At 39.5% G+C, this 26,234-nt stretch overlaps 1 protein-coding gene across 2 annotated transcripts in view; it reads left to right on the top strand.

Moving 5' to 3' along the window:
* Positions 1-23,992: 23,992 nt before the first annotated feature.
* SLC35F4 (solute carrier family 35 member F4) overlaps positions 23,993-26,234 on the top strand; it is a 163,249-nt gene continuing 161,007 nt past the window's right edge. The window contains exon 1 of one of the 2 annotated variants that reach the window (XM_016156147.2): positions 23,993-24,059. Coding sequence is in view for 1 of the 2 variants with exons in the window: in XM_016156145.2 (XP_016011631.1) it covers positions 24,346-24,448 (103 nt within the window). In the remaining variant the exon portion in view is untranslated. The other variant, XM_016156145.2, reaches the window with a different exon arrangement.

The raw sequence follows: 26,234 nt of genomic DNA, 5'->3' as shown, positions 1-26,234 counted from the left end.
AAAAAATCAGGGCTCTTACTGAGTTTGCTGACTTCATTTCTCTTTCCTTTAATATAATGCAAATGTTGACACACAAATTGAGTAGTGGAACAACTGCCAGATATTTTAAGTGCTTGTTGCCTCATTTGAAATGGATGAATAATTGCATCATATTTCTATATATTAAAAGAGACAGGAGATGTTTTCACGGGTCTGTTTCCTGTGTCTGTTTTCTTTTGGTTTTGCCTGAGAAACCCATTAAGGTTTGTGTTTAATGATCTGATTGAAGCACCCACATACCCAACTAGTTAACGTAGTTAACTTTTCATTTCCAAGGCAATAAAATACCCCAATCTCATGTGTCTTAAGCCCAGAAGGAAAACCACTATATGTCATAAACCTAAGGCATGCAATGAATAATGTTTAACTTGCTGCATTCAAGCATTTCAATGTGGTGACACAGCATATACACAGAAAATGCAGAAGAAGCGACATCGTTAGGACTCTATGCTTAGTTTTGTTATTGAGATAATTGAATTTTTACTCTGCTGTCACTAATCTTGCTTTACTAGTTTTGGTTAAAATGTGAGGAAAACACAAGATGATATAAATGCTAGTTGTTATTCAGTGTTTATAAAGTTTCTCTTTAGAAAAACCTGTCTCCAAAGATGCTTCTGGAAACGTCAAATGCATGAAGGTTATTCATGATTTTGCTGCCACTAGTACTTTTGCTACCTGGAAAAGGTATATTCCAAGCATTTTAATCTGTTAGCACTTCAGTAGTCATCTCCTAACATCGGTAGAGTCAATATTGCTTTTAATATTGGCATCATTACCTGGTGACTCTAAATGAGGCTCATTGGAAAAACCCAAATATTCAGAAACTGATTACCTATGCTCTGTTTACAGAAAATGGCTTTGGTGGGGGCTAAATTTAGAAGCAGGGCAGCAACGCACTGGGTGACTGCTCTCTTGAGATCATTTGTTAATTGAAGAGAAGTAGCCAAATTATTTTCCATTTCAGAGATGTTTATTTATTTATTTTTGTAAGCTGAGGGGATCCACAGAGTAACCAGCTATCTAAATACCATTTCCTTGCACAGAATGGGCAAGGTGTGTTTCAGTGATCCCCGGGAGACCTGGTGGGAAGCAGAGATGGAGCTGCTGGAGCGTGCTCATTGCTCTGTGATTGCACATCAGGGCTGAGGGGTGACTGATGGTCTTACTGATGGACCCAGAAGTTAAAGTTTAGTCTCTTTGTTCCCTCCTTGCAAGTGAAAATTTTATTATAAAGAATGGTTTGTGTACTTGCCCTAAATCCTTTTTGGTTCTTCTTGTTTTATGACCACAGTGCTTCGCTGTAGATTTTCCCCTGTTCTAATGCCTTCTCTTTGTCATTTATCATGCTGACAGTTTAATAGAATTGCAGGCCTGGCAGATGGTGCTGGGATGTCCTTTCCCACACAATGCTAAGGAGCTTTAACCCTATCAGGGAGTCTCTTGACACACTATTGCAAGAAATTATGCTAATGATCCTGATATGACAAAGCCGCAACCAGGAGAGTAAAAGCGTACTTGCATCAACTTCATATGATTTTGTCTTCAATGCTTCTGGTGAAGTTTATAAAGAAGGTTTCCTTAGGATCCTTTGGGGGCCAATATGTAGGCAGCTGTGATGATGCATTTAGTTAAGTTAATAAAAGCTCACGAGAGGGGATGAAATGATTTTTTTAGAAATGCTTTAGTAGAGTGCAGGTTATTTTCCAGATAATAGCAAGAAGATCAGAGTCTAGCAAGGCAGAATGAATGTGAAAGAGATTACAGCCTAATCAATTAAAAAAAAATGTTGTCATTCATTGAGGATATACTATATCCCAGACAAGGATCTACTTTTTTAAACATACATTAATTTAATCTGCTCACCAGCCCTTTCAGGCAATTGTTGTTATAATGAACATTTGCTGAGCTTTACTATCTTCCAAGCACTGTACTAAACACTTTACAGGTGTTTGCTCATTGTTTCTTTTTAGTGACTTTACCCCTTTATTATCTCTCTAATATCTATTCAGTCCTGTGAGTATCTACTGCTATTGCCCCAAGCCAGGCCACCAACAATATTTCAAAACTTTTTTATATAAAGAGTTTATGAGAAAGATCAAAACACAATAAGGAGCCCGCCTTTTACATGCTCATACATGTACACCCCAATGGGAATGCTCCGATCAAGATAGGAAACATTTCTAGTAGTCTCACTCATGCCCCTCCCAGTTATTATCCTCCGAAAGGAAACCATTATTCTGACCACTATCACTATAAACTTTCCTGTTCTTGAACTTTATATAAATAGAATCATACTGTATATATCTAGGGCCTGGCTTCTTTCACGTAACATTAAGTCTATGAGATTCATTCATGTTATCACATAGATCAATAGTTTGTTCTTTTTCACTATTCTATAGATTGCCATCATATGAGTATACAACAATTACCCATTTACAATTGTTTCTTGCCTAAATTACCAATTCTTACCTAAATTACCCTTTAATTGTTCTATTGGCATCTCCACTTGCCTTCTATTCTTTTCCTGCATTCTATAGCCAAAATGGCTTATACTGTACTTTCTAAGGGATATACGTACAATAAATCTGGCAAGTGCTAGAATTCTGACCGGTCTGAGTTGTATTTTGGTATAAGAGAGTCCAATTCAACAATTTCAATTCAACATACATTTATTGTGCGGCTAAGGCATGGCTTCTACTCTTTAGGAATACATAAGAAATTCATAAGAAGACAGTTGTATAAATTAAAGTGCGATTGGTGGTACAATTGTGTAGAATACCAGGTATAAGGGGATCACAAAGAGTATGAAAATTTCCACCCTTGGCTTTAAGTCCACATGCACTGAAAAACCTTCTAATTAATGATTGGCTTTCAACATACCTGGATAGCTGAAAGCAGGTCCTAAAGAAGAGGGAGAAGCAAGTCAGTTAAGAATAGCATTGTTAAAACAATACACTGGGCTTCTGAGTTCGAAGAAGCTCCCAATGTATTGTCGCCACATCATATATTTGCTAGTGTAATCCTGCCCTTGAGAAATTGGGCAGTCTGTTTATGTGGACAGTAGTTTCTCTTCTGAAATGCTGAGAACCTGACCCCACAAATTCAGTACTGCCAGGCGACATAGTTTGAGTACCAGGTATCCTCCCTTTCTGACATCTGCAGTTCTAGATGTCAGAACTGCACAAATTAGGCATTCAATGCATAATTTTCAGTTTGATATAACAGTGAAATATAATAAAAGGCTTATCTGCTTACCTAGAATAAGTGTTGAAGAGAAGACAAATGGTCAGTTTCTTGTTTATATAATAAGATATTTTTCTTTAGTTGATGATGCAAGTAAATCTGTCTGTCCCTGAAACTCTCAAATAGTTCCTTATGTTTATGTAGGTCCTATGAAGAAGATGAGGCTCAACTTTATGATTAGATTAAGTTTATCAAGTGGAGCCACATAAAAAATTGGAAATTATCGGTTGGTTTTATTTATCATTCATAATTTTTTTATTTCCATGAATTTAGTTTTTCCTCTGAATTTGGTAAAAATTCAGCTATAAATTTTAAAAGCTGGTTTATTGAAGTATTTACAGAAAAATATACAAATCATATGCAGCTCAACAAATCTTCCTAAGGAGAACATGCCTGTGCAAAGTTGAGCATTTTCACGTTTTATGTAGCTTTTTGTTGTTTTTCTTTCGCTTTTTTTTTTCACTTAATGTTATTTTATACGTCTGAGCACTAATAAAGTCTAAATATCTTTTTCAAATGTTATTATGTTTATATATAATAGCTTTTGGAGCATTTCTTCTCTTGTTGGACACTTAAGTTTTTGTCCCTTAGCTGTTTAAATAGTGCTGCAAAGGGAATATTTGTATAATTGGCTTTTTCCTTTCTTCTGAGCTATTTTCCTGGAATATGAAATTGCCAGTTCAAAAGTCATGAATTTTATAAGGCTCTTTTTACTTAGTTTCAGATTGCTTGCCATAATGTCAGTGAATAGTACCTTGAATAAGACTTATGTGTGCCTGTACACCAATGCATACATTTGGTTTTATCCTTTTAAATTTATTTTAGCTTTTTTCATAGACGTATGATTGGATAAGGAACTTGATGTGGTTTATATCCATCTACTGTTATCTTCCTATTAGTCGGCTAATAAATTTTGGCAAATTTATGCAGAGACATCTAATTGTATTTAAGGATGTGGGTATATAATATAGTTAGTGTTTAGTTATCTGAATTTAAAATTAAACCAAATACTTTAAAACTTTTGTGAAAACAAAGAATCCCAGTGAGCCATCATATACTTAAATTGAAATTTACTCAGCATCTACTTTGAGGGATTGGTTTGTTTTGTTGATGTGGAGATGAGGGTTCCATTAAACTGGAAAGCTCCATTTAGCTCTTTTTTTACCATTTAAAAAAATTGAGAAATAATTGACATATAATATTGTATTAATTTTAGATGTACGACATAGTGATTTGATATATGTATATATTGCAAAATGATTACCACAGGAAGTCTAAGTTAACATACATCACCAGAGTAGAATTCTAACGGAGTAGAATTTTAAGATCTACTCTGTTAGCATCTTTTAAATATGCAATACAGTATTAATAACTATAGTCACCGTGGCATACATTATATCTCTAAGATTTATTTTAAAACTGGAAGTTTGCATCTTTACCCATTGCCCCCTTCACTCTATTTAGCTCCTTAAAGAGCAGAGACTAACTCTCTAGTTGGTATGGCTGTTAGTGTGGTTGGGTCCTGGGAAGAGCATGTATGGATATGTTGGCTATGAATAGCACAGCCTCATCCTTTTTGAAGGAAAAAGCTCCCAAGAGCTGAGACCTCTAATAAATGATGGAAAAGTGGGCATGGAGTATGAGTTAGGTTAGACATCTAGACATGAAGAGTTTGAATTGAGTTACCCACGAGTTATTTTGACTAGTTTAATAGAGGGGATCAAACTTCTGAAATAAGATAAATGACTCTTGGGAGAAAGCAAGGTGTAATGATACAGAGCATGGACTTTGGAGAGAGATAGAGCTGCATCTGAATCCTGCTTTCTTTACTTGCTAGTTATGTGACCTTGGAGATGATTCTTTGCCTCTCTGAAACTTAGTTTCCTAATCTGAAAAATGGAAATAAAATCTACCTCAAAGAAAAACTGGCAAGTTAAAATGAGATAATGCATATAACACCTGACACATCCCACGTACTCAGTGTATACTGAGTATTGCAATTTTCTCATGGATAAGTCTATAGACCCATAACTTCATGAAGACTGTGAGGGCTGCCCTAAAGAGGGACCTAGAAGAGAACTTGTTGCTTCTGTGTCTTGCTAATGTAGCTTTGGGAGAGGAAAATCTATAATAAGAACTATTCACAGACTTTTCTTTTTTTTACAAGTCAAATTTTAGAAAGCCATGTTGTCTCCACAGGTTTTCAGGCTGTTAAAACCTTAGAGGCATGTACCGGGAGAACTTTTTGCTATTTGAGAAAGAAGATGACTCTACACACTGTATTTACTGGATCAATATGGCTGGTGCTATGATTTTAGTAAAAAAATACCAATCGTGGATACCACCTTTAATACCAAGGTGCTAATACGCAAGTCATTTCGTGTCTCAGATGCAAAACAAAAATTGTAATTCATGCCTAATTTCTCACTAGAGGTGGAATATTGGGTATTGATAACTATAATTAGTGTTGAAACTGCAAATGAATTGTTCCTGTATCACCTGCCAGGCAGGTTTCTCTCCTGCCAAGCAGTTCTGGGAACTACAGATAGAAGAGTAAAATTATTTTCGGCACACCTTTTAACTGCCTGTAATGTGTTAATGGACTTGATCGATAGGCCATCATCATACCCCCCGCATGCCAGCTTTGGCTGTGCAGCCAGAGTACCACTTCTGGAGTCCTCTGGGAGACAGTGTGGAAAGGACATTAAGAAGCCCTTCTCATGAGATCAAAAGTGACATCTGACTAATGTGTCTAGATACAGTTCTTCACAAGATGGGAAGCCTAGTATACATGCTTAATCCTAGTCCTCCCTACAATATGATGCTGTGAGATTGTCACAGGCTATTCAGGCCACATTTTCCTAATGTCTTTCTTTATTGATTAGAAGTGGAAAGATGAAGGAAAATGCACTAGACAAATACATGAGAAATACCTTCAAAACTAACTTTATCTTAAAATTTTAGAATGTTGTGAACAATAAATGAACACATGGATTTTTGAAAAAAATAATCTTCATATTCATATTCTTTTTTTAAAACACTTGTAATTCTTTTTAAAACTCTGTAAATTCTCTGTATTATAATATGTACAAGAAACTATAAATTCATAGAACTTTTCTATAATAATCTAAGAACTATAGATTAAGGAAAAGTCTTAGAGCGTTCAGTCCAATTTACTGTACTTGTGTTATTATTTCTAAGTTAGGTATACTTGTGATAGAATGTGAACTCCACAAAGACATAGAAGATTTGCATAGTTTACTGCAATATTTAAACTGCATAAAAGCAGTGCCAGGCACACAGTAGATGCTTAATGAAATTTCCTTAAATGTGTGAATGAATATTTTTTAAATAAAAGATACTATCTTAGTGGAGGCATCTCAAAGGGAACTTCAGTTTTTCCATTAGATTCATTGAGTTTTGTTTTGTTTTGTTTTAAATCTTTTTTGATGCTTACGGGAGTCAAGAGGGAATGTGCTTTATGGGGTTTTTAACCACATCGAAGAGATCCACAATCTGGAAATACGGGGGAAACAGTTATTTGACATATTCTTCTGATCTAAGCAGGCCCCAACATCCCTTGCTTATCTTCATGTTAAACAAGTTTACAAGAGGAGATGTCAAGCCCAGAAAAGTGTTTCAATGGATGTTCTTTTCTCTTGTGTCTAACCTAAAATGGTCCTACTAAAAATAGTTTGCTTATTTTTGTTTGCTCCTTAGTGCAAGAGAAAAAAAAAAAATAGAGTTTGTCAGTATACTTTACACTTATAAGTTTGGGAAAACTGTTATTTTAGTTTTTCAATTTTTCTCTTCTAACATCAATCAACAATATTTACAGTCTATATTACAAGCCTAGCACTCTGCTTTTCCATGGTTTTATACCTTTGATAACATTTCTCATTCTTTTCTAAATCAACTCCAATTTGTTCCTAGCTTGCTTAAAATATGATTCCACAAAACTAGGCATACAATGGTGAGTACATTAGGAAAAACAGCTTGTGCATGGGCTTTTTCGGGGGACCTAGGCTCCCTTTTATTTATATCCAAGACGAAGAATATTTATAAATGAAACCCCTACGCAGATGTGGCCTTGGGGGGTGGGGTGGTTACAACCACAGAGAAAGACTAAGAAACTTAATATTTTCCAAAATGTCTCCACTGGTATATATTTTTTCTTTCATAGAAAATAAGTAGCACCTTATAATTGAACTTTAAAATGTTGGACATTTTCTTGCTTTGGCTCTGCATTGCATTAGAGAGTTAGTCCCACAATTATGTGAATAGCAAACCACCCCCAAACCCAGGAGCTTACAAAAACAAGCATTTACTTTCACGCTCATGGGTCTGCAGGTCAACTACAGTCAATTGATTCAGCTGATCTAGGCTGGCATTGGGCAGCTTTGTTTTGTAGCTATTGGTCACCCAAGCTTCTCTTCAGGCGAGTGGGTTGCTATCTACTCCACATGTCCTCTCATCCTCCTTGGACCAGTGGCTATGCAAGGCATATTCTTAGGAAGAAGGACAGGAGTGCGAGAGGCACCATGTTGAAGGCCTCTGTTCATGTCATCTCCTAATGTCCAGTGCAAATCATATGTCCAAGTCCAACTTCTATGGGAGCAGAGAAGGATACTGCATCTACAATACGAAAAAGTGAGAATGAATATTTACTGAACAGAAATCTAAAAGATCATCCAACCAACTTGACTGTAAACTTTATATAAAGACATGAGTTTTGCCTATTTTGCTTGCCAATGTATCCCCAGGGTCCTGCACATGTAGTTTCTTGATGAACATTTGCCAAATGAATGAATGAATGGAGAAGCCATAGAATAGAGATCCGGAAATAGCAGACTAAGAATAGTATTAATGGCAAGAGAATAGAATATTCTTCTTAAGACATGCCTTTTAATAAAAGATATTTTTAAATGTATGACACAATTTGTACTACGGTAACTGTAATGTGCACACAAATATATTTCTGTGTCTTTTGTATTTGTCCTATAGTCAGCACAATTTAAGAGGCACTCTTCTGGCCAGGCGGCCTTCCCATACTGGATAAGCTTGAGGGCATCCTGCCACTTGCAGTGACTGCTGAGCCTGCCTCCTGATGAGCTGCTCTGCCTTGAGCTGCCTTGCCTGACCAGCTCGCCTGCCAAACATGAATCGCCCCAGGGAGATTGCTGCAGGCCAACATCCCCAGTTACTGTAACCCTGACCCGCTGGGTCACATGGCTTGAAGCTGTGCTGCAGGGAGTACTTTAAGTGTCTCTGCTGTCCACCCCAGTTAGAGTTAGCCAAGAGGTTCACACTTCTCTATCTTCCTGCAGCCTTTGATCCTGACACAGGAAGGTGCAGGAGGCCCAGCTGGCCTGCTGCCATATCACCTGGCAATGCTAGTGATCCTGCCTGGTTATCCATGGTGGCTGTAGTTTCTGGAAATCACTGACGAATTGCCTTGGGAAGCCAAACAGTTTTTCTACGGCAGATCTAAGTCTGGCTGTTAAATAAATGGTCTTAAATTTGGTCTAGATTGAAACCTCATGCAGAAAAAAAGCAGGGTGATTGGTGATTTCAAACATCTCAACAGAATGTAAACTTGGGGCAGGCAACTTGTCTGCTTTGTTAAACATTATCGTCTCAGTGACCGGCACCAGGGCTGGCTCACAGTATATATTCAGTTAGTATTCTTCAAATGTATGAACAAAAAACAGATGCATTCTCCCAATTATTTATATGTGGCTTCACCGTAAATTTTTCAATATGCTATTAATATGCTGTTATCAAATTAGTGTTGCTTTAAAATAAAATTCTATGTTTAGAGCAGTAACTGGCACATAGTAAGCACTATATAGTATTTGATGAAGCAGAATAAGTTCAAAACAAGAACAAAGTGACTTTCTTGTTTCTGTTTTTCCAATTTAGAACAAAGTACAAATAGTCTAGCTTCTCTGTCATGACTCCCTGTTCCCCCAGTGTCTTCCCTCAGGTAAATCATGCCACTGATGTGGTGATAGTGATGATGGCAACAATAAAGCAGTTAATGACATCTAGTATTTATCATGCCTTCACCGCACACCAGGCACTGTGCTAAGTATGTTGCATGCATTGTTTTCATTTCATTCTTAAAACAAATGTATTAGGTGGAGCATATTCTTATTACCTTTTTACGAAGGAACCCATGGCTCTCTCGGACAGAAAATAATGAAGTCAGTCTTTCAGAGTCTGTGTCTTTGACTGCTATGTTTTCAACATGGAAGGGGACTGCAGGTGGAAGTCCTCTTCATGTCCTTGTCAAAGACGTTGATGTCAAGTGGTAGCTGAAAGAGGAGCACAGGTTTTATAAAGTGCCTCTGAAAACTCATCTTTCTTGTCTTGAGGGAAAGTAATTGAGATCTGCGGCTTTTAACAGGTTTCTTAGTTTGGCCTGAACTCCAGAGAAAACCCAAATCTCCTTTCTTCTGAGATCCTCCTTGGCTCTGGCTCTGTCTTAAGTAAATATGGAAAGAGATGGTAATAATGGTCACAGTGAAGTTAATTAGCAGAGTGGGCCTTGTATAACTGAGAACTCCACGGAGGACTTTTTAGAGAGTTTAACTGAGATGCCAGAGGCAACTGTGTCTCTTGGGGCAAGACATCTGTACTTTTGGCATCTCTGTGGTACAGTAGAGGGTTTACTGCAGGGAAATTATCTTGAGCGTGTGTGTGTGTGTGTGTGTGTGTGTGTGTGTGTGTGTGTGTGTAGTGCTGTCAGCTAACACCAAGAAGTAGACAGCTACAAACTTTTCATAGTTAGCTGTGACTTTGTATTGCTCTGGGGAAGGTGATGTGTGGAGGTTCCCTCTTGAGAATAATGCCCAGAAGAGGCTGTGCACAGGCTGACAGTAGCTCTGCTAATCCTTGCCTTGTCTCTGACACTTTCCTGGATGGATTCTGTTGCTTAGGCTCTGTAAATAGAGGTTCCCATGACAGCAGGAGAGAAAAAGGGGCCTGAGCTTACAGCTCTCTGATCACCTTGAAATTCCTTGCTGAGATGATGGGATGCTTGTCCTTCCATGTGAAAGCCACATTTGTCAGTATCTGATAAGTTTGCCCATTCCCAGGGCAATGAGGGCTTCTGTTTTTCTGTTTTCAGCCTTAGCAGACAGCACAATTCGCAAGGTGATGTAAGAGCCCCCCGTTTATCAAGTTCAGTGGGACAGCTGTGGAGAATAGTGTGTATTATCTGAAGAAAAGTTGATCTGGTGTGACTACCATGTGAAGTGTGGGGAAAGCATCCAGGGCTCAGAGAGCCTGAATGTAGCTTGAGTCTGCCTCCCTCCCTTCAAGGCTCACCTCCATCCATTGTACTTCATGAAAGAGGTTGTCACTTCCACTGGTTTTCTACCTGGCCCTTAACCATCATATTCAGCACTATTCTGGTTTCTGCTCAAAACGACAGGACTATGGGTCTCCCTCCAGCTCTGCAGTGCTGGTCCCGTAGAGAAATGATCATTTTCTTTACTGCTTTATCCCTAAATTACCCACAGAGTCTCTAACTGAAGGACACTGTGTGTACAGACATTTTAGCAATGGTTTTTGGGCAACAGAGGTTTTGTGTTCCACAGCACAGCATGGAACAGGGTAACATTGAAAATGGAAAAACAGGAAACTACGTGATAACTGCTATTCTTAAGTGCCTTGACAATTTATGACGGAATTTTTTCTGGCTTCCCTACCTCGACAGGGCCCTCTTCTTCTCCTCACTTTCAGATGAATCTGTAACGCCCAATTCATTCTTCCTTTATTATGCCTAGTAATTTAGCCTTCACATCTCCCTTCTCCACCCCAAAATAATTCCTGACCTGCTTTAATGTGGCCAAAAGCTTAATAAGAAGCTTTGCTAAAGACAAGGCCTTTTACACAAAGGCCTCTACCTTTAGCTGTGCAAAGAACTAACAGGACCTTTAAAATTACATCTTTTCCCCTTAATTTGGTAAAGGTCAAATTCTTTGGGCCAACTCCCTTACCAGTTTTGGTAACTCTTAATTTACCAAATTAAAAAAAAAAAATCCTTTTTAAGCTAAGGACAGAGATTAACTTTACTTAGGATGTTACCCAATGTAACCAATTCTGGAAGTCAATTCTGCCAACAACAGTTCTAGTAAACACTTGTATAGCACTTATTCTGTGCCAGACACTCTTCTAAGCATCTTCCAAACTTATTTATATCACACAACAACCCCATAAGTGAGAACTTACATTACGTGCATTGCCTGCAACACATTACCTGCATTACAAAAGTACAGCGTGGCTCAAATCACTTGCCCAGGGTGACACGACTGGTGCTTAGCTGAGCCGGGCAGGGCGGGTTCAGAATCTGCGCTTTACCTGCTGCGTGATTCTGACTTTCATACAAATAGAAGGATTGTAAGGTGTGTGTGGTAGGGCAGGAGACACTTTAGTTCTCTACTTAGGTCACGTTGTCTATATATATTGCAGAAGTAAAATGCCTTTTGATGGCAAAGAAATGTTGCAAAGTAACACCTTTGGTAGTCCTACTGTTTATGGTCTCCTCACCAAAGCAGAGGAGGAGAGTTCTCCAATATGGAAGTTCATAGCTTCTATGTTTTGCCATAACTGGATTAATCATTTAATAATTGTTTCCATGAACCTGGAAAGTCAATGGCATAGGCACAGTAAAAATTTCATTTTATACTGGCCACAAGAACAAAACTGTTATTGTGTAAAATCTCAAAACTTTAAGAACTGCGTTTCTGATTTGCCAGGGTCAACAATGGGTGCTTCGACCTGTTTTAGAAAGTTCTCTCTGTGTACGTTGGCACGATGTATGTAAGACATTAAGATCCGTGGAATGACGTGGCTCCTTCTTCTGTTACGTGTTTTCATGCAGTTCCGTAAGACTAAAATATCCCCTTTGGAGGGATGGTTCAGTGTCAGTATCTCCTGGGTGAAAAGGAGAAATACATAAACGTGCTCCCAGTCTATCTGAGCGTTTTTACCAAATTGCGAACCCAGTGGGTAGTTGGAGACAACACCACCGGGGGAGTGAGGCTGCATCTTTTAACTTTTAATCCCATCATTGAACTTACTCTACTGGTTGATTTAATGCTACAGTTAAAGGTGGTTTTATACATGATTAAAAGCCAAAACCTGTTGAGGAAGAACTGATGCTCTGACTGCCTTTGGTGTTATTGAATTGGATTCCTGAAAATAAGGATCACCTAAAAGAGTTATTGTCAGTGCTTTGACATAAAAGGATTCAAGATTTGTCAATATTATCAAAATGTCAAGGAAGCAGTAGTTAAATTTAGAATCTTAGGAAAAGCAGCATAATAGTAAAGGAACCTGGGGCTATAAGTTGGAAGTTATTTTTAATCCACTACTACTATTAACGCTATCACCTGATTTGTTAGGTGGAGAAGTTTCTTTCTCCTTATATTTGTGATTTTAAAGTTCAAAATTAGTTCAAGCATGTAAATAACTCAGACAACCAAATGCTTACTAAATGTTTAGAAATATAAGTTTAGAAAATGGGTGATCCTAAATAGGCTAAAAGAAAAATAGTGAAATAAAAATATATTAATACATTCAGTGAGATTCAGGAAAGAAAATGGCCAAGTTAATACAAACCTGATCTTCGTTTTTGCTGTCTCAACCCTGCTGTACATTAGAATCACCAGAGAAAAAATTTAAAATATCAATAATGAGCCCTCGCCTTGGATAATTAAGTAAAAATTCCAGAGGGTAGGGATTCCATCAAAACAGAGAGCCTATTAAGTATTACATCTAATTATTGTCTCCTTAAATTATGTAGTTATTTATTCCTTCTGCATGAATTAGTTAGTTTAGTTTTTTCTCTTTTCCATTTCCAGACTTCAATTCATCCTTCTTTACCTAAATTAGAAGGTCCTTCCAAATGCCAGAGGTCAAAAGCCTAAAATGATGATAGTACTTCATTGGGTAGAGAGGTTAAATGTTAATATGACAATGATATTTTAAGATTTCGTTCATTTTGGTGCTGTAACTTTGCAGTGATCAGCCTATTGAAAGATGACCATACATGTAGTTAGTGACAAAGTCGGAATATAATCTAGGTCTCCTGACTCTTTCTGTGGTTGCATAACAAGATAAGATTCTCAAACCCATACTTTCTTGAAAAGTGCAATGTCAAATACCTTGCAAAATTCCTTGGGACGTATGAATTGGCAGCATCCATTTTAAAGTTGTTGCCACACTAAAGTTATGATGCTGTTTGAGGAGCATAAAAGGAGTCTCGAATTGCCCATATGTCCTTGCTTAGGAGAGGGTCGTGACTTGTTTAGTGAGGACATTTTTGACCCTGCCTGGATGAAGGTAGTAGATAGTATGTTCTTCAATGTAGGCATAAGTGCTGTCACTATTCATCAGACAATGTCAAAATAGCTTTAGCTTTATTGCTTGTTTTAAAAGGTAAATGAATCTTCCTTTAAGGAGTAACAGAATACTTGGCTCTAAGGACTTGTCTATAATAAACAATCTTAATCAATCAATCAATTAGGCAAATATTTATTAAACACCTATTCTGTGCCTGGCACTAGGCATTGGGAATACAATGGCGAGCATAAATAGAGCCAGGAGCTGCTCCTGTGGAGTTTACGGTCAAGTGAGAGAAATAGACAAATAAAGAGGGCTTTTCTGAAGAAGTAGCTTCTAGCTCTAGATGTGAAGAAAAAGTCTTAAAGGCAGGGGGCAAAGGATTGAGAAAGTCTTGCAGAAAGAAGGAACAGCAAGCACATTTAAAGATCTAGAGGTGAGAGAGAGCAAGGCTTTTTCAGCAATCTCAAAGACATTCGCTTGAGACAGTGGAATGAGGGGAACAGAGAGTTGAGACTGTAGATGTAGACAGAGATCAAAGTCTGTATTCAGTGATTAGGGATGTGGAATTCATGCTAAGAGGCCTGTGGAAGGGCCATGCAGGAGTATTAAGAGAGCTTTGTTTTAAAGAAAGCAGACTGGCTATGGTTTGGAGATTGGATTAGAGTAGGGCAAACCAGTTACAAGGTTGTATGGTAATCCAGGCTAAGAGGAGAGTTGACTGACCTTGGGTAGTGGCTTTAAAAAATTAGAGAGATAGACTATTATCTACTGGTGATATTTATCAGTTTCTCATTTGATAGAATCAGTATTTACAGAAACGTCTTGAAGGATAGATAGCCCATAAGCTTTCAAATTCAGGTTTTGGATTATAATTAGTTAAAAATAATAAGAGAGCTCTGTATTCGCAGTGCATTTATCAGTGTGATTCTACTCAATGGTGCTTAAATATTGTGCCATCAGGATGTATGCTTTTGTATCTTTCTGTGGGTGTTCTTCAGGCTGTTGTATAGAACAATATATGGGATCCTCCTTAGAGACGTCCTGAAGCAATTTATTCTCAGAGCGCGCTCCAAATGGATGTATGCTTCTCCTGAGTTAGTTTTGAGCTCTGTCTGTGATAAGTGGTGTTAGTGATCGCGAGTTCTTTTTTGGTTGGTGTCTGGGAACCCCCGAGTCAAATTATTGCTGCTTCTACAAAGTGTATTAGCCCGTATGGCATTTATTGACCTCATGCTGGCTTCATTTTCTGGTTTCTATTTTTAGTTTCATTCTCTTCCTAGGTCCTTATTTGGTTATTATTATTATTTTAAATCTTTCGATGTTTTATCTTTATAAACCAATTCCTTTTTGAAACAAGATTACATATAAATAATTGTAATACGAAAAGAACTTTTTGGATCTTTGTACCAGAACAGTTAGGAAGTTAATATCTGAAATATACCCTTAAATGTTTAACTGTGAATTTAATATTTAGTTTCAAGTTTTTGGAAATCTAAGAGTTTCCTCTTCACTTGTAAAGGAAAACCATGCATTTCTTGGTCCTCTTTTCTCTCGATTATAATTTGAGCATCACCAACTTCTTCCTTCTGATTTAAGCTGAATAGTAGTGTTGTCTGTATTTGTAAGGAGTAATTTATCTTTACCAGTGCTTCTATAATTTTTCATATGGGAGAATCTTTGAGTATTTGCAAAGATCCACTTAAAAACATAAATGCAGTTATACTAGGTTAGTCTTTCTGTATCACAGAAGTAACTCCCTTTTTCCTTTGACAGCCATGCTCTGTGTTATATACTAGAAATACGAATTTAAAAGATTTATTCATGTCCCAGTGGGGTGGGGAGTGTAAGGTAAACGCGTGACAGGCTGAGAGAAGTTTTAAAAGCAAGCCTTTATTAGGAGAGCGCTCCTGGGCAAGGAAGGTTCTCTGGTCCGGAGGAGAGGGACCAGAGAAGTCACGCCCTGGGACGGGAGGGTGTAGTTTTTATAGGGTTATGTGGGGGTAGGATATAGAATGGGGAATGTCAGTCGAGCATCCGGATTAGGGTGGTGGCAGATTAGGGCGGTGGCGCCAGGGCTTTAGGGTGGGCCCTTTCAGGATTCCAAGATGTCAAACTGGGAAGCCTCCAGGCAGGCCTCCTTGCCCCTCCCTGCCCCCCAGACCTAACAGGGAGTCAATTGTATCTTTACCATATAAGTGCCCCCACAGAGAGGAGGCACAGTGAATGCCTTACCTTACCAGGTACCCACTTTTTGTCTTGGCTGTGAAAACAGCTCCTCTGAGACAAACTCACTGCATTTCCTTGTTCTATGTCTGATTGTACCAGTGTTATGCAGACCCAGCCTGTGTGGGTGTATGACTACTTGCTCCCCATTTTGAAGTCAGAAGGTTTGGAATTACATGTCATGCAAAAGACTGCAGCTTCTATGCAGACAAAAATCTCACCATTGCAGGCAACCTTTTAATGCTAGCTTTTGCTTAATGAAGTCTCTTCCACATTGCCTCCGTTAACCTATGATTGGAAGATTACTTTGCCGATCTGGATTCAGGGAATTCTATTAAAGGATACATTCTGCAGAAAAGATATTCTCATCTAGTCTCTGATAAATCTGTTTTGCAACACCGGCATTGATTTACATTGGTGGATGTGGTAGAATCCAAAAATGGCCATAGTTTTTTTTTGCAGCATTCCCATCAAGAGGCAGAATCTATTTTTCTACCCCTTAAATCTGGGCTAGACTCGTAACTTGCTTTGGCCAAGAAAATATGGCAGGAACAATATAATACTATTTCTGAGTTTGGGCCTTAAAAGTCCTTGCAAGCTTGATTCTCACTCTTGGGACTTTATTGCTGTCTCGAACATGCCTGGGTCACCCTGCTGGATGATGAAATATTAGGCCCAGTCATCCCTGTCCCCCATCCACTAGACATATGAGAGAAAACATCCTAAACTCTTCAGTAACCAGCTGACCCTCTGCTGACCACAGAAGCATAAGTGAGCCCAGCCAAGATCTGTCAAATCTGATCAGATCAATAGAACCACCTAGTTGATCCCATAGGTCATGAAAAGTAATAAATGGTTGTTATTTTAAGTGACTAAAATTTGGAGTTGTTTGGTAAGCAGTAAAAGCTAGATAGTAGGAGTGCAATTTTGACATTACTGCAGTGGTATGCAGGTGCTAGTGGACTTCAGGGCAGAGAAGAATGAAGGAAGGAAGGGAGTTAAAGAAAAAGAAAAAAGAATAACATGTACTCAGCACCTTCTGTATACCCAATTGCTCTTTTTTAAAAGACCCTAATCAATAAAGAAACAAGTCTCCTGAACATTATAGAAGATCACACACAAAGACGTGGATTAAAATATTCTAATTAATTATGATTTCCAAAGACTTATCAAAATGAGCCTATGTTATTTATGGCAGTGGATTTAAAAAATATCAAGCGAATACATGCCATTTATTTATGTATCCCTCCAGCATCTGAAAAGTTTAAATGAAGACTTTAACCAGACTCCATCACGTTTGTATACCATCCAGATGGTCTCAACAACACATTGCTTTCTCAAAGCTGTGCCCTTGAAAATGGTTCTGGCTGTGAGAACAGTGGTCAGAGTGTACATTCGAAGGAAAGGGGAGGGGATAAGGAGACTCTGATTGCCCAGATCCAGCTCTCAGGTCAACCAGCAGACACACCCTCTTGGTGACCACCTCCAGTAGCATTTGCAATGACTATCCAAGCATAGAACCAAGTGATACTTATGCTCAGATAACTGTACCTGGAGTACTTTATTAGCTTAAGAATCTGAAGCTTTTAGGACTATTTCAAGATGTTATAAAACTTTTTATGTATTCGTTGTCATGGAGCCCTGTTTTATTATTTATGAGAACATGGAGAGCCAAAAGAATTAGAAACCTTTAGTCAGACCTTATCGCATTCACTGGAAAGGAGATAATTGTAATTATGGAAGAAATTAATGTGCAGGCAGGCGGCACTCTCAGGCACATTACACATAAAAACTTAGCCGCCCTGGAGAATAAAGAGCTAGAATGGGTTTTAGGGTTTGTCGTGTTTGTGTTTGTGTGTGTATGTGGGAGTATTCATTTTAAGATTAGTAAAACCATATTTCAGGAAGTTTGGAAAATGAAGGATTATTCATAATCTTATTACTGTAACAATCACTTTTTGAATTTTGAATATCCTAACAATACAAAGGCATGTTACTGAGCCGACCATCCTTTGTCAGCTGATTGATCTGACTGCTCTGTCTTGTGGGGGAGAGGCTGCGTAACTGGCAGCTTTTCAGGGCAGTCTATTCAGAATAAAGTGGAGAAAGATTTATACCCCAGCTTTGTCCTCCTAGTATCACACATTTGTCTGCATTCCCTCTGTACCTTGCACGTTCTGGTTGCATGTACTTGATCAAAGCAGATGCACTTTTATGTGTCAGCATCAACAGGGAAGCCCTGGGGCAGGATGCTGGAGGTACGTGGCATGGGCAGGAGGTGAGATACTGCCAGGCTGTGTCTGTGTGAAGTCACTGAGAACCCACACAGAGTTGGTCACTGCAAAGGTGAAACTAGAGGAAGTAAATTAGAGCATAAAAGGTATTTGACAGTCTTTTACCTTCTCTCTTGAGAGAGGTACTCTTTCTGGTAAGTTAGGAGCCTCCTCTAAATCAGCTGGGTAGCCAGAAAATAAACAAAAACAAATGTCCACTTCAGTACCGATGTTCTACATTATTTCAGGGTATTCGAAGAGCAAGTTTTATAAATGGGATCACCAACACTAAAAATAATCATGAAATAAAACCTTGTAAACACATTTCTTGCAAATTAGTAGTTCTTGAAGCTAAAGGCAAAGTTATTCTTGAGAATGTTTTTGGCAATAGTTATTCAAGATGTGAATGTTTCGGACACATATTCTGAACTCTTTTTGTCTTATTGACAAGTTTTTAAGTTTCTATTTTCTTTGATTTTTCATACTACCCATAATGTTTCTTTCCAACAATTTATTTTGTCTCCAGTGTTAATTGCTTCAAGAACCACTTACACTTAAACATGCATAGTATATCTTTGGAAAACAAAGGATAAAGAAATTATTTGAAAATTAAACATAATGTTTATGGAAGAAATTCAAATGCTTTTTGATTTTAATTTTTTAGTAAATTCACTTTTTATGTGTCAAAGTCATCTTGAATGTTGGTGGTCATTTTGCCAGAGGGAAAGAGAAAATTCCAAATGGCTTGTATTAGCTCTGGCCGGGATACAATTGTTACTTTTGTTCAGAACTAAAATCAGTCACATAGCCCTCATAAAACCACAAGGGGGCAGGAAGTGCAATCCTGTGGTGTACCTAAAATGAGGGAGAAACATAAATATTTGGCAAACAGTACCAATGACTACCACAGCATGTTTGGCATTTTTAACAGGTAATATTACAGAAAGCCTTGTATGATAAATAATCTTCAGTAGGTACGGGATTGTATAGTGCATGGTATTTTAGATGTTTAAATTACAGAAAGTTATATTTGTAAAAGAATATTTAGCAGATTTGAATGAATAACCAGCAAGGCAGCTGTTCAAAAAGGTTATAAATATTTGTATTAGCTTTAAATTACTGTAAATCTTACTCTGAGTCCTTATTCCCCATAGGAATAGTGGAAAATGCAATCTCAATATTATTGGGGCTCCCGAGGGTTATGCAGTCAGGAGAGATCTTTGGCTAAGCTCAAACATCAGGGAGATACTCTGTCTTCAGTCCTCTGGTCACTGACTAGAGCTTTGGGTCAAGCCCAAATTCCACCCCTCTGGGGCTGGTAGCTCTGCTGCCTTTGGGTCAGGAATGGAGTCACCAGAATCCCTGAGGCTGGGAAGATCAAGGCTAAGGGCCCAACCTCCCTCAGGGCACCAACTGTGATTCCCCGAGAGGCCACTCTACTTCCTGGGACACTGTCATCCAGCAGGACCCAAGCGTTTCCATGCCTGAGGATCACCAGCCTTTGTCCCATTCTCAGTTTGAAGCAAATTCTCTGTGTCCTCAGGTCTTCTCAAAGAACAGAAAGAATGGCTGACCCTGAGCAGTTTCTCTTTCTGTAAAGCGCTTAAATTCAATACCCTACCTTTTTTATTGGTCCGTTAACATGATTCCAAAGTCTCTCATATGATTATTGCCCTAGTTGAAAGAACTGAAGGAGACTTGTTAAAGGAACTGCCACAGAGCAATTCCTAGTAATGCGAACGAAGTGTTAAAGTGTGAATTAACTTTAGTAATAGATAATGGTCAGGGCAGGGTGGAGATGGGAGGAGAAAATTAATATTTATTGAGTATCTACTAAGTGCCAGGCCTTGGTAAGGTATTTTCATATGTTATTACACTTAACCATCACAATGTCAGTATTAAGTAGAAAATATGATCCCTTTTTATAGAGGAGAAAACTGAAGCTCAGTGGGTTCTATGTATGCATAAAACAAAATAATAATGATAGCTAGCATTTATAATGCTTATTATATGCAACCATGGTTATAAGCACTTCATGAACATAAACTCATTTAATCTTCACAATAGTTCCATGAAGTAGATACAATAGCTACAATATTCTTATTTTGCAGATGAGAAAACTGAATCACAGAGAATTCAGGAGACTTATCCAAGATCACACAACTAGCTCAAAAGTCTATGCTCTAAACTATTGTATTACATGGCTGAGGAAGAGGGAGGAGGAGAGGAAAAGAGAGGATGGGAGTGACAGAGGGAGGCAGGCAAGAATGGAGGATGGAGGCAGAGAGAGAATGAGAAAGGTCATAGACAAATTCTAGAATTCATATTTATTGAAACTACTTAAGACTTCTCCAAAGAAGTTTGATGCATTTCCAAAGAGCTGGACCTCAAAATAGTCCCTTGATGGAGCCTGGCACCTCAGGTCAATGAAGAGAGAACTCTGCTCTGATTTCTTGGACAGATTTTCAATGCTGAGCTCCCAACCCCTTTCAGTCTTATCATAAGCTGAAAGGTAAATTAACAGTGCCTACCATTCCCTAAGACTGGCATAAAAAAGCAGAGTTAGCATTCCAAATAGGGCAGCTGATGACTTAGTGGTTAAATACTCAGAAAGGCTTTCCTGACATTGGAATGTGAAGACTAAATTTTTTTCTTCACAAATGATAGTGCTTATCACCTGATTGGCTAGATGCCAGATGCTTCTAGCCAAACTGTGCAAACTACATGGGGTCAACTCTTTGTAAATAGTGCTGATGATTGTACAAGACAACACTGACCCTTGGATATTAAAACATTCTTGGCTCTCCAAGCAGCCAAGTAACTCTTAGCTCAAGAACATAGGTACACTATATTAGTTTCCTAGAGGAAAAAAAATATTAGTTTTCCTTTCTTTCACCATCTTTAACTGGTAATTCCAAATAGGTGGTTGAAACGACTAAGTGACTTGTTACTGTCATGAAAAGGGTACTTAAACCCCAGATTTTTTGACTCCTAGCTAGTAATCAAAGTAACGAAGACTGGATTCCGTGGATTTTGTTTCATTAACGCTTCCAAGGTAAAAGGATGATGTGGTATTTTAAAATGATTTTATGATAGATCGTATATCTTTAAATAGAATTTATACCAAGTGATCATATTTAGTTTTTAATGTTATTATTACTTGATATGATTATTTTAGCATCAGACATAAACACTGTGACTATCACATGAATTATTTTACAAATGATTTGGCTTTTTGAAAAATCAAAACAACCAAATTCTGTATACTCAATTAGTATAAGTATCTAATCTGACTTGAACAGATGATCAAAGTAAATATGGTGCAGATATCAAAACTCACTTGAAATCACTGACAGATGCCCTGTGCTTAGTGCATTAGAAATATTCCTGAAAAGCTGCATGCAAATCAAATTTTTGTAAGTTATGATTTACTTGGAAAATTGATTTACTAGGGAAATTAGCTATGTGACACTGGCTTTGAGGAACCATTTTGTAAATCAAATAACCATCTTCAATCCTCATTTGTTTAATTATATCCTTTCTCATTTTTTTCAGAATTGATTTTAGGTATACTGATAATCCACCTTTTATAAATATGAATTTTTGTATTTTGGTTTGTGAAATCTGGTTGACTGAGCAAGCAAACATACAAAAATTCTGCTCCCCTCAAACTAATTTCTACAAATTTTTAATAATGCTTAAAATGACATTTGAAAGGTTAAAAAAACTTTTAAATGCACCAGAGAGCTTATCACTAGCAGAAATTTACTTTTCATTGTTCATCAATTTATAATTACAAAATTTGTTTCATTAAAAAAAAATGTGTCCTACATTACAGCATCTGTTTGAACTTACTCTTTTAGTCACCTTATTGCAGATGATTACAGAGACATTTGCAAATGCTCTGCTTTTAAAAACTTAATTTCCAAGTCAGTCTGAGAATTTCTTCCTTTTAGAAACAGACTCTTGTGGGGAAAATAGTTACAATGTTTATATTTATGCTGAATTTGCTATTTGATTGAATGATGAGATCCAGTTAAAACACATTTCTACCTACTTCTCTGGAAATTTCTGAAAACAAAGCAAAACTAAGAAGAAGGTAATGACTTACACAATAAGTGTAATTTAGAATTTAAATAAATGAATTATGGTAAGATAAGTTATAAACAATAAGAGAAAACCACTTGTTTTTAAATTCTGTACATATTCATATTCCTGTTACATTATAAGGTTTTTGCTTAATTTCTCTATTACTGAATTTGTATGTTAATATGCTATGGATTATGATGTTATTAAACACACATCGTATGTACTATAGTCAAATTTTTATAGAAATTAAATAAAAGGGACATCTTAAATTAATGGGGCCAACGTATTTTACCGCATGCAATGCATATATTTTATACAAGGTTTGTCACAGAAATAGAAACAATAAACGTAATAAATGTTTGCTGAAAATTGCTTCAGGGTGGGGGGCAGTAGAATGAAGAGGCATTATCCTTTCACTTTTGCTTTAGATGTTCAGCTTCCCACTATTGTACCAGAGTTGCTTTTTCCTTTAAGTTCATTTTGACCTTTTACTTCCTTCCACCCTTCCATCTTTCCTAGCCCAGAAGGCAGGTGTAGGAGGAAATTGGTTTCTTTATGAACTCTCCTCCCAGACAAAATCATCTCAGATTCACTCCACTCCCAAGATCCTATGCTAGGCTTTGTGTCTGGATAAAAACCCTTAACACATTGTGAAATTTAATACTGCATTTTAATGCACTTAAAACTATTCATCTTTTTAAAAGTTTGCATATTTCTTCCCTCTTAAGGACCTACACACAGTGCTTCAAGGCAGAATGGTGTGAGAGATTAATTGGAAGTTTCTGAGCCAGGCACTGAAATTGACATGTTTTTGTCTCCCCGCCCCTCCCCCAAACTTTAGAAATGTGAAATCTGGCAGGGATGTCTTAAACTGGCTCTGGATGGAAGGTGGATACAATGACCTCTAAGGTGATGAGCTGACACCCCATCCCCACCCTCACACACCCTGTACTTTCTGAGATGAATCTTTGAAGATCGTTTTTCAGGAGGCTGTGACTGCAAACTATGAATAGAGGAATCATCCCCACTGCTCTCTGAGTAACCCTGCGGGTCTCTCGCCAAAGCAGAGTCACACGCAAGACGAGGGTGTCCACTCTGAACACACAGCTTCAAGGACGTTCTAGACTCAGACATACGGTCTCTAGACTGCAGCTAAAACTTTCACGGGTCCAGATATTCACAGTTTGAAGGGCTCTCCCCTGATGTTTTTAGCAATAAAGGAGAAAATCATTTCTCCTCAGGGCATTTGGAATTGGCAAAATAAACATGCTGCGCGCAGCTGAGTCTCCCAAGCTTTTGATGTTTTCATCGAGAGGATGCAGGGCCCGGACCTGGACTGTCAGACTTCGTGGCTTAATCTCTTAAAGTCTTTGTGTCCACAATACCCGGATAATCACTCCGCGTACCACCTGCTGGGGCCTCATTTTTCTTTTCATTTCTTAAAAAAGACTCTCAGTCGTCTAGGCAAGTTGCGAGAACTAATTAACGCCTAGAAACGCTTGCATATCAGCAGACCCCAGGTGGCGTAGCCGCCAAACATGGACCAAGTCCCCGGGGCGCCCCGAGGTGTCATCTCCCCGAGCGACAGTGTCCACTCTCGCATTAACAACATTTGGTTCGATCTGGGTCTCTCTCACCCACACCTCTCCTCCCCGAGCCCCTGCCATCTTCTCACCTTCTATTCTCCCACGCCCCTGGACCAAGCATCCCTTCTGTCGCGGGCGGGTGGGTTCGGGCATGTCTACTCTTCGAAGAAGGAGCGCAAAAGGGTTAATGATGAGAGCTGGCGGCCAGGTGGGGCGCCCACACCCGCCCCGGCCGCAGAGGGCGTCGGAGGTGAGGGGGCGCTGTTGGGGCAGCAGTGTGCGGGGTGGCGGGCGGGAGAGCTGCCAGGCTGACTGAGAGGCCGGCCCGAGTGGGGGCCGCTCCGCCGCCGCTGCCGCCGCCGCCGCTGTGATGCGGAGCCCGTGCTGCGCCGGGCGGTGGAGTCAGAGCCCGGGCGCGGGAGCACGAGCTGCAACATCGGCACCGGCGGCGGCAGCGGCGGCACCTGCACCAGCTCTCGGGCCCCGCGCGGCGCTCTCCTCTCCGCCGTCTCCGGGGCCGCCGCCCCGCGCTCTCTATGGATGTCAAGGCGGCCCCCAACGGGGTGGCCACCATCGAGGACCGGATCTTGCGAATCACCGGCTACTATGGCTATTACCCGGGTTACTCCAGCCAGAAAAGTAAGACGCCGCGGGTCTGCCCTGCTCGAGGCGCCGGATAGGGGTGGGATGGGGGAGGCAGCGCCGTCCGGACACCTGCAGCCTTGCCTGCGCCGCAAACGCCACCCTGCTGGCGGTGGGGCCACTGGGAGAAAAGTGTGTACGCTGTCCTCGGTGCTGAACCATGGGAGGGAAATGGAGCCCGGGTCCCTTGCGCTTAGGAGTTTGGAAACAGTCGCAGCCTTGGTGGCGGAGGCGCAGAGAGGACCCGGTGAGCGCTCCAGACGGCCGTCGGCCCGCTCACCCCTGGGTTATTTACGACCGGAGGAGGCTAATATGGCTGTTTACTTAGCGGAAAGTCAGCCTTTGGAGCTGCACTCCAGAAAGCCCCTTCTGGGTGCCAGGCTGCGGGCGGGGCGTTTGGGGACGCAGGCTGGACAGATTGGGGGTGGGGCCAGCGAGAGCTGCGGACCCAGTCTTGGGTCCCGGGGCCCGCTGGGTCGGCTTGCTGGCTCTGGGCTGCTGAGACGTTGCAAGCGCGGGAATCACTCTTGTTAAAACGTCTTTGAAAGGGTCTCCATCCTGGGTAGGGAAAGAACCTGCTCAGGGCTCCGAGTTCCCGAGCTTGGAGCCAGAGACCTGCGCACACAACTGGGGGTGGAGTGGGTGGGAGGGGGAGACGCGGCAAGGCCACCTGCCCGCGCTGCCCGCGGCACGTCGCGGCTTCGTCTGAGCCCCAGCCGGCCGTTATGTTCCGTACCAGCTCTCTTCTGGCTAAGCTGGGTCCTGCGGCGCAGAGGCTCTCACGTTTACCGAGCAGTGTTTTTTGGGTGAGCGAGGAGGTGCACCCTGCTCCCCCAAAACACAAACCCACGACTTGTATTTGCTGGGATTAGTTCTGCCAGCAACCAAAGTGAAGCTCATTTCTCTCTCTCTCTCTCTCTCTCTCAAATGGGGGAGTAGCTGAGTAGTTCCCATGCAGGTGAGGTTTTGCTTTTTCTGTATCAAGACACTTATGTCGCATAGATGGAGGTTAATTAATGTTTTCGCTTTTTTTTTTTTTTTTTTACCAGAAGCCTTGGAAGCTCCTAGAAGCATTTCTGATTGATATTTTCCTGTGACATTTTGGGGCGCAGTCAAATTACAGTTCTCTGAAGTAGACAAATCCTGACACATTGACCAGGATACACTTTTTTTTTTCCCCATGCAACTTTCTCCCCAACTGTGCGACTTCTCTATTGAATGATAATTTAAGAGCTTTCTTCCATAGACTGTCCTCACACAGATATTTTCTAGTTTAATATTTCATTTGGCTTCAAAAAAGACCTATCTGATTAGGATGATTTCTGTCTAGCTGTTTTTAGCATTAGAGGGTTACATTATTCATTTTCCATACATAAGTAATTATATAGTGTTAGAATTTTCTAGAAAGAAAATAACATGCTGTGGAATGTGGTTTGAAGTCTTTGTACTATAGACTCAAAAACTTCTTTTTTTTTCCTATTGGCAAAGGGTTTCTTTTTTAACCCTAGAAACTTAAATGAAGGTGCTAGCATACCCTTCGGAAATTCCTTAGATTTCAACTTTGAATATTTTAATTAGGAACCATGGATTTTGGTTGCTTGAAGAATGTAGAAGCTGTCTGTGAAACTACAAGACTTAGGGTGGTATATTGTTACAATTTTTATAATGATGGAACTTTTGTTAATAAAGAACAAACCAAAAAGAATATTAAAAAAGTGACATTTTAAAATAAAGGTATATTCATATTATCTTTTTATACTTGTTGAAATAGCTGCACGTTTCA

Source organism: Rousettus aegyptiacus, unplaced genomic scaffold (assembly GCF_014176215.1).
Source record: "Rousettus aegyptiacus isolate mRouAeg1 unplaced genomic scaffold, mRouAeg1.p scaffold_m13_p_3, whole genome shotgun sequence".
NCBI classification, from domain to species: domain Eukaryota; kingdom Metazoa; phylum Chordata; class Mammalia; order Chiroptera; family Pteropodidae; genus Rousettus; species Rousettus aegyptiacus.
The sequence above is the reverse complement of the archived record's forward strand: the minus strand, read 5'-3'. Positions and strand labels throughout refer to the sequence as shown.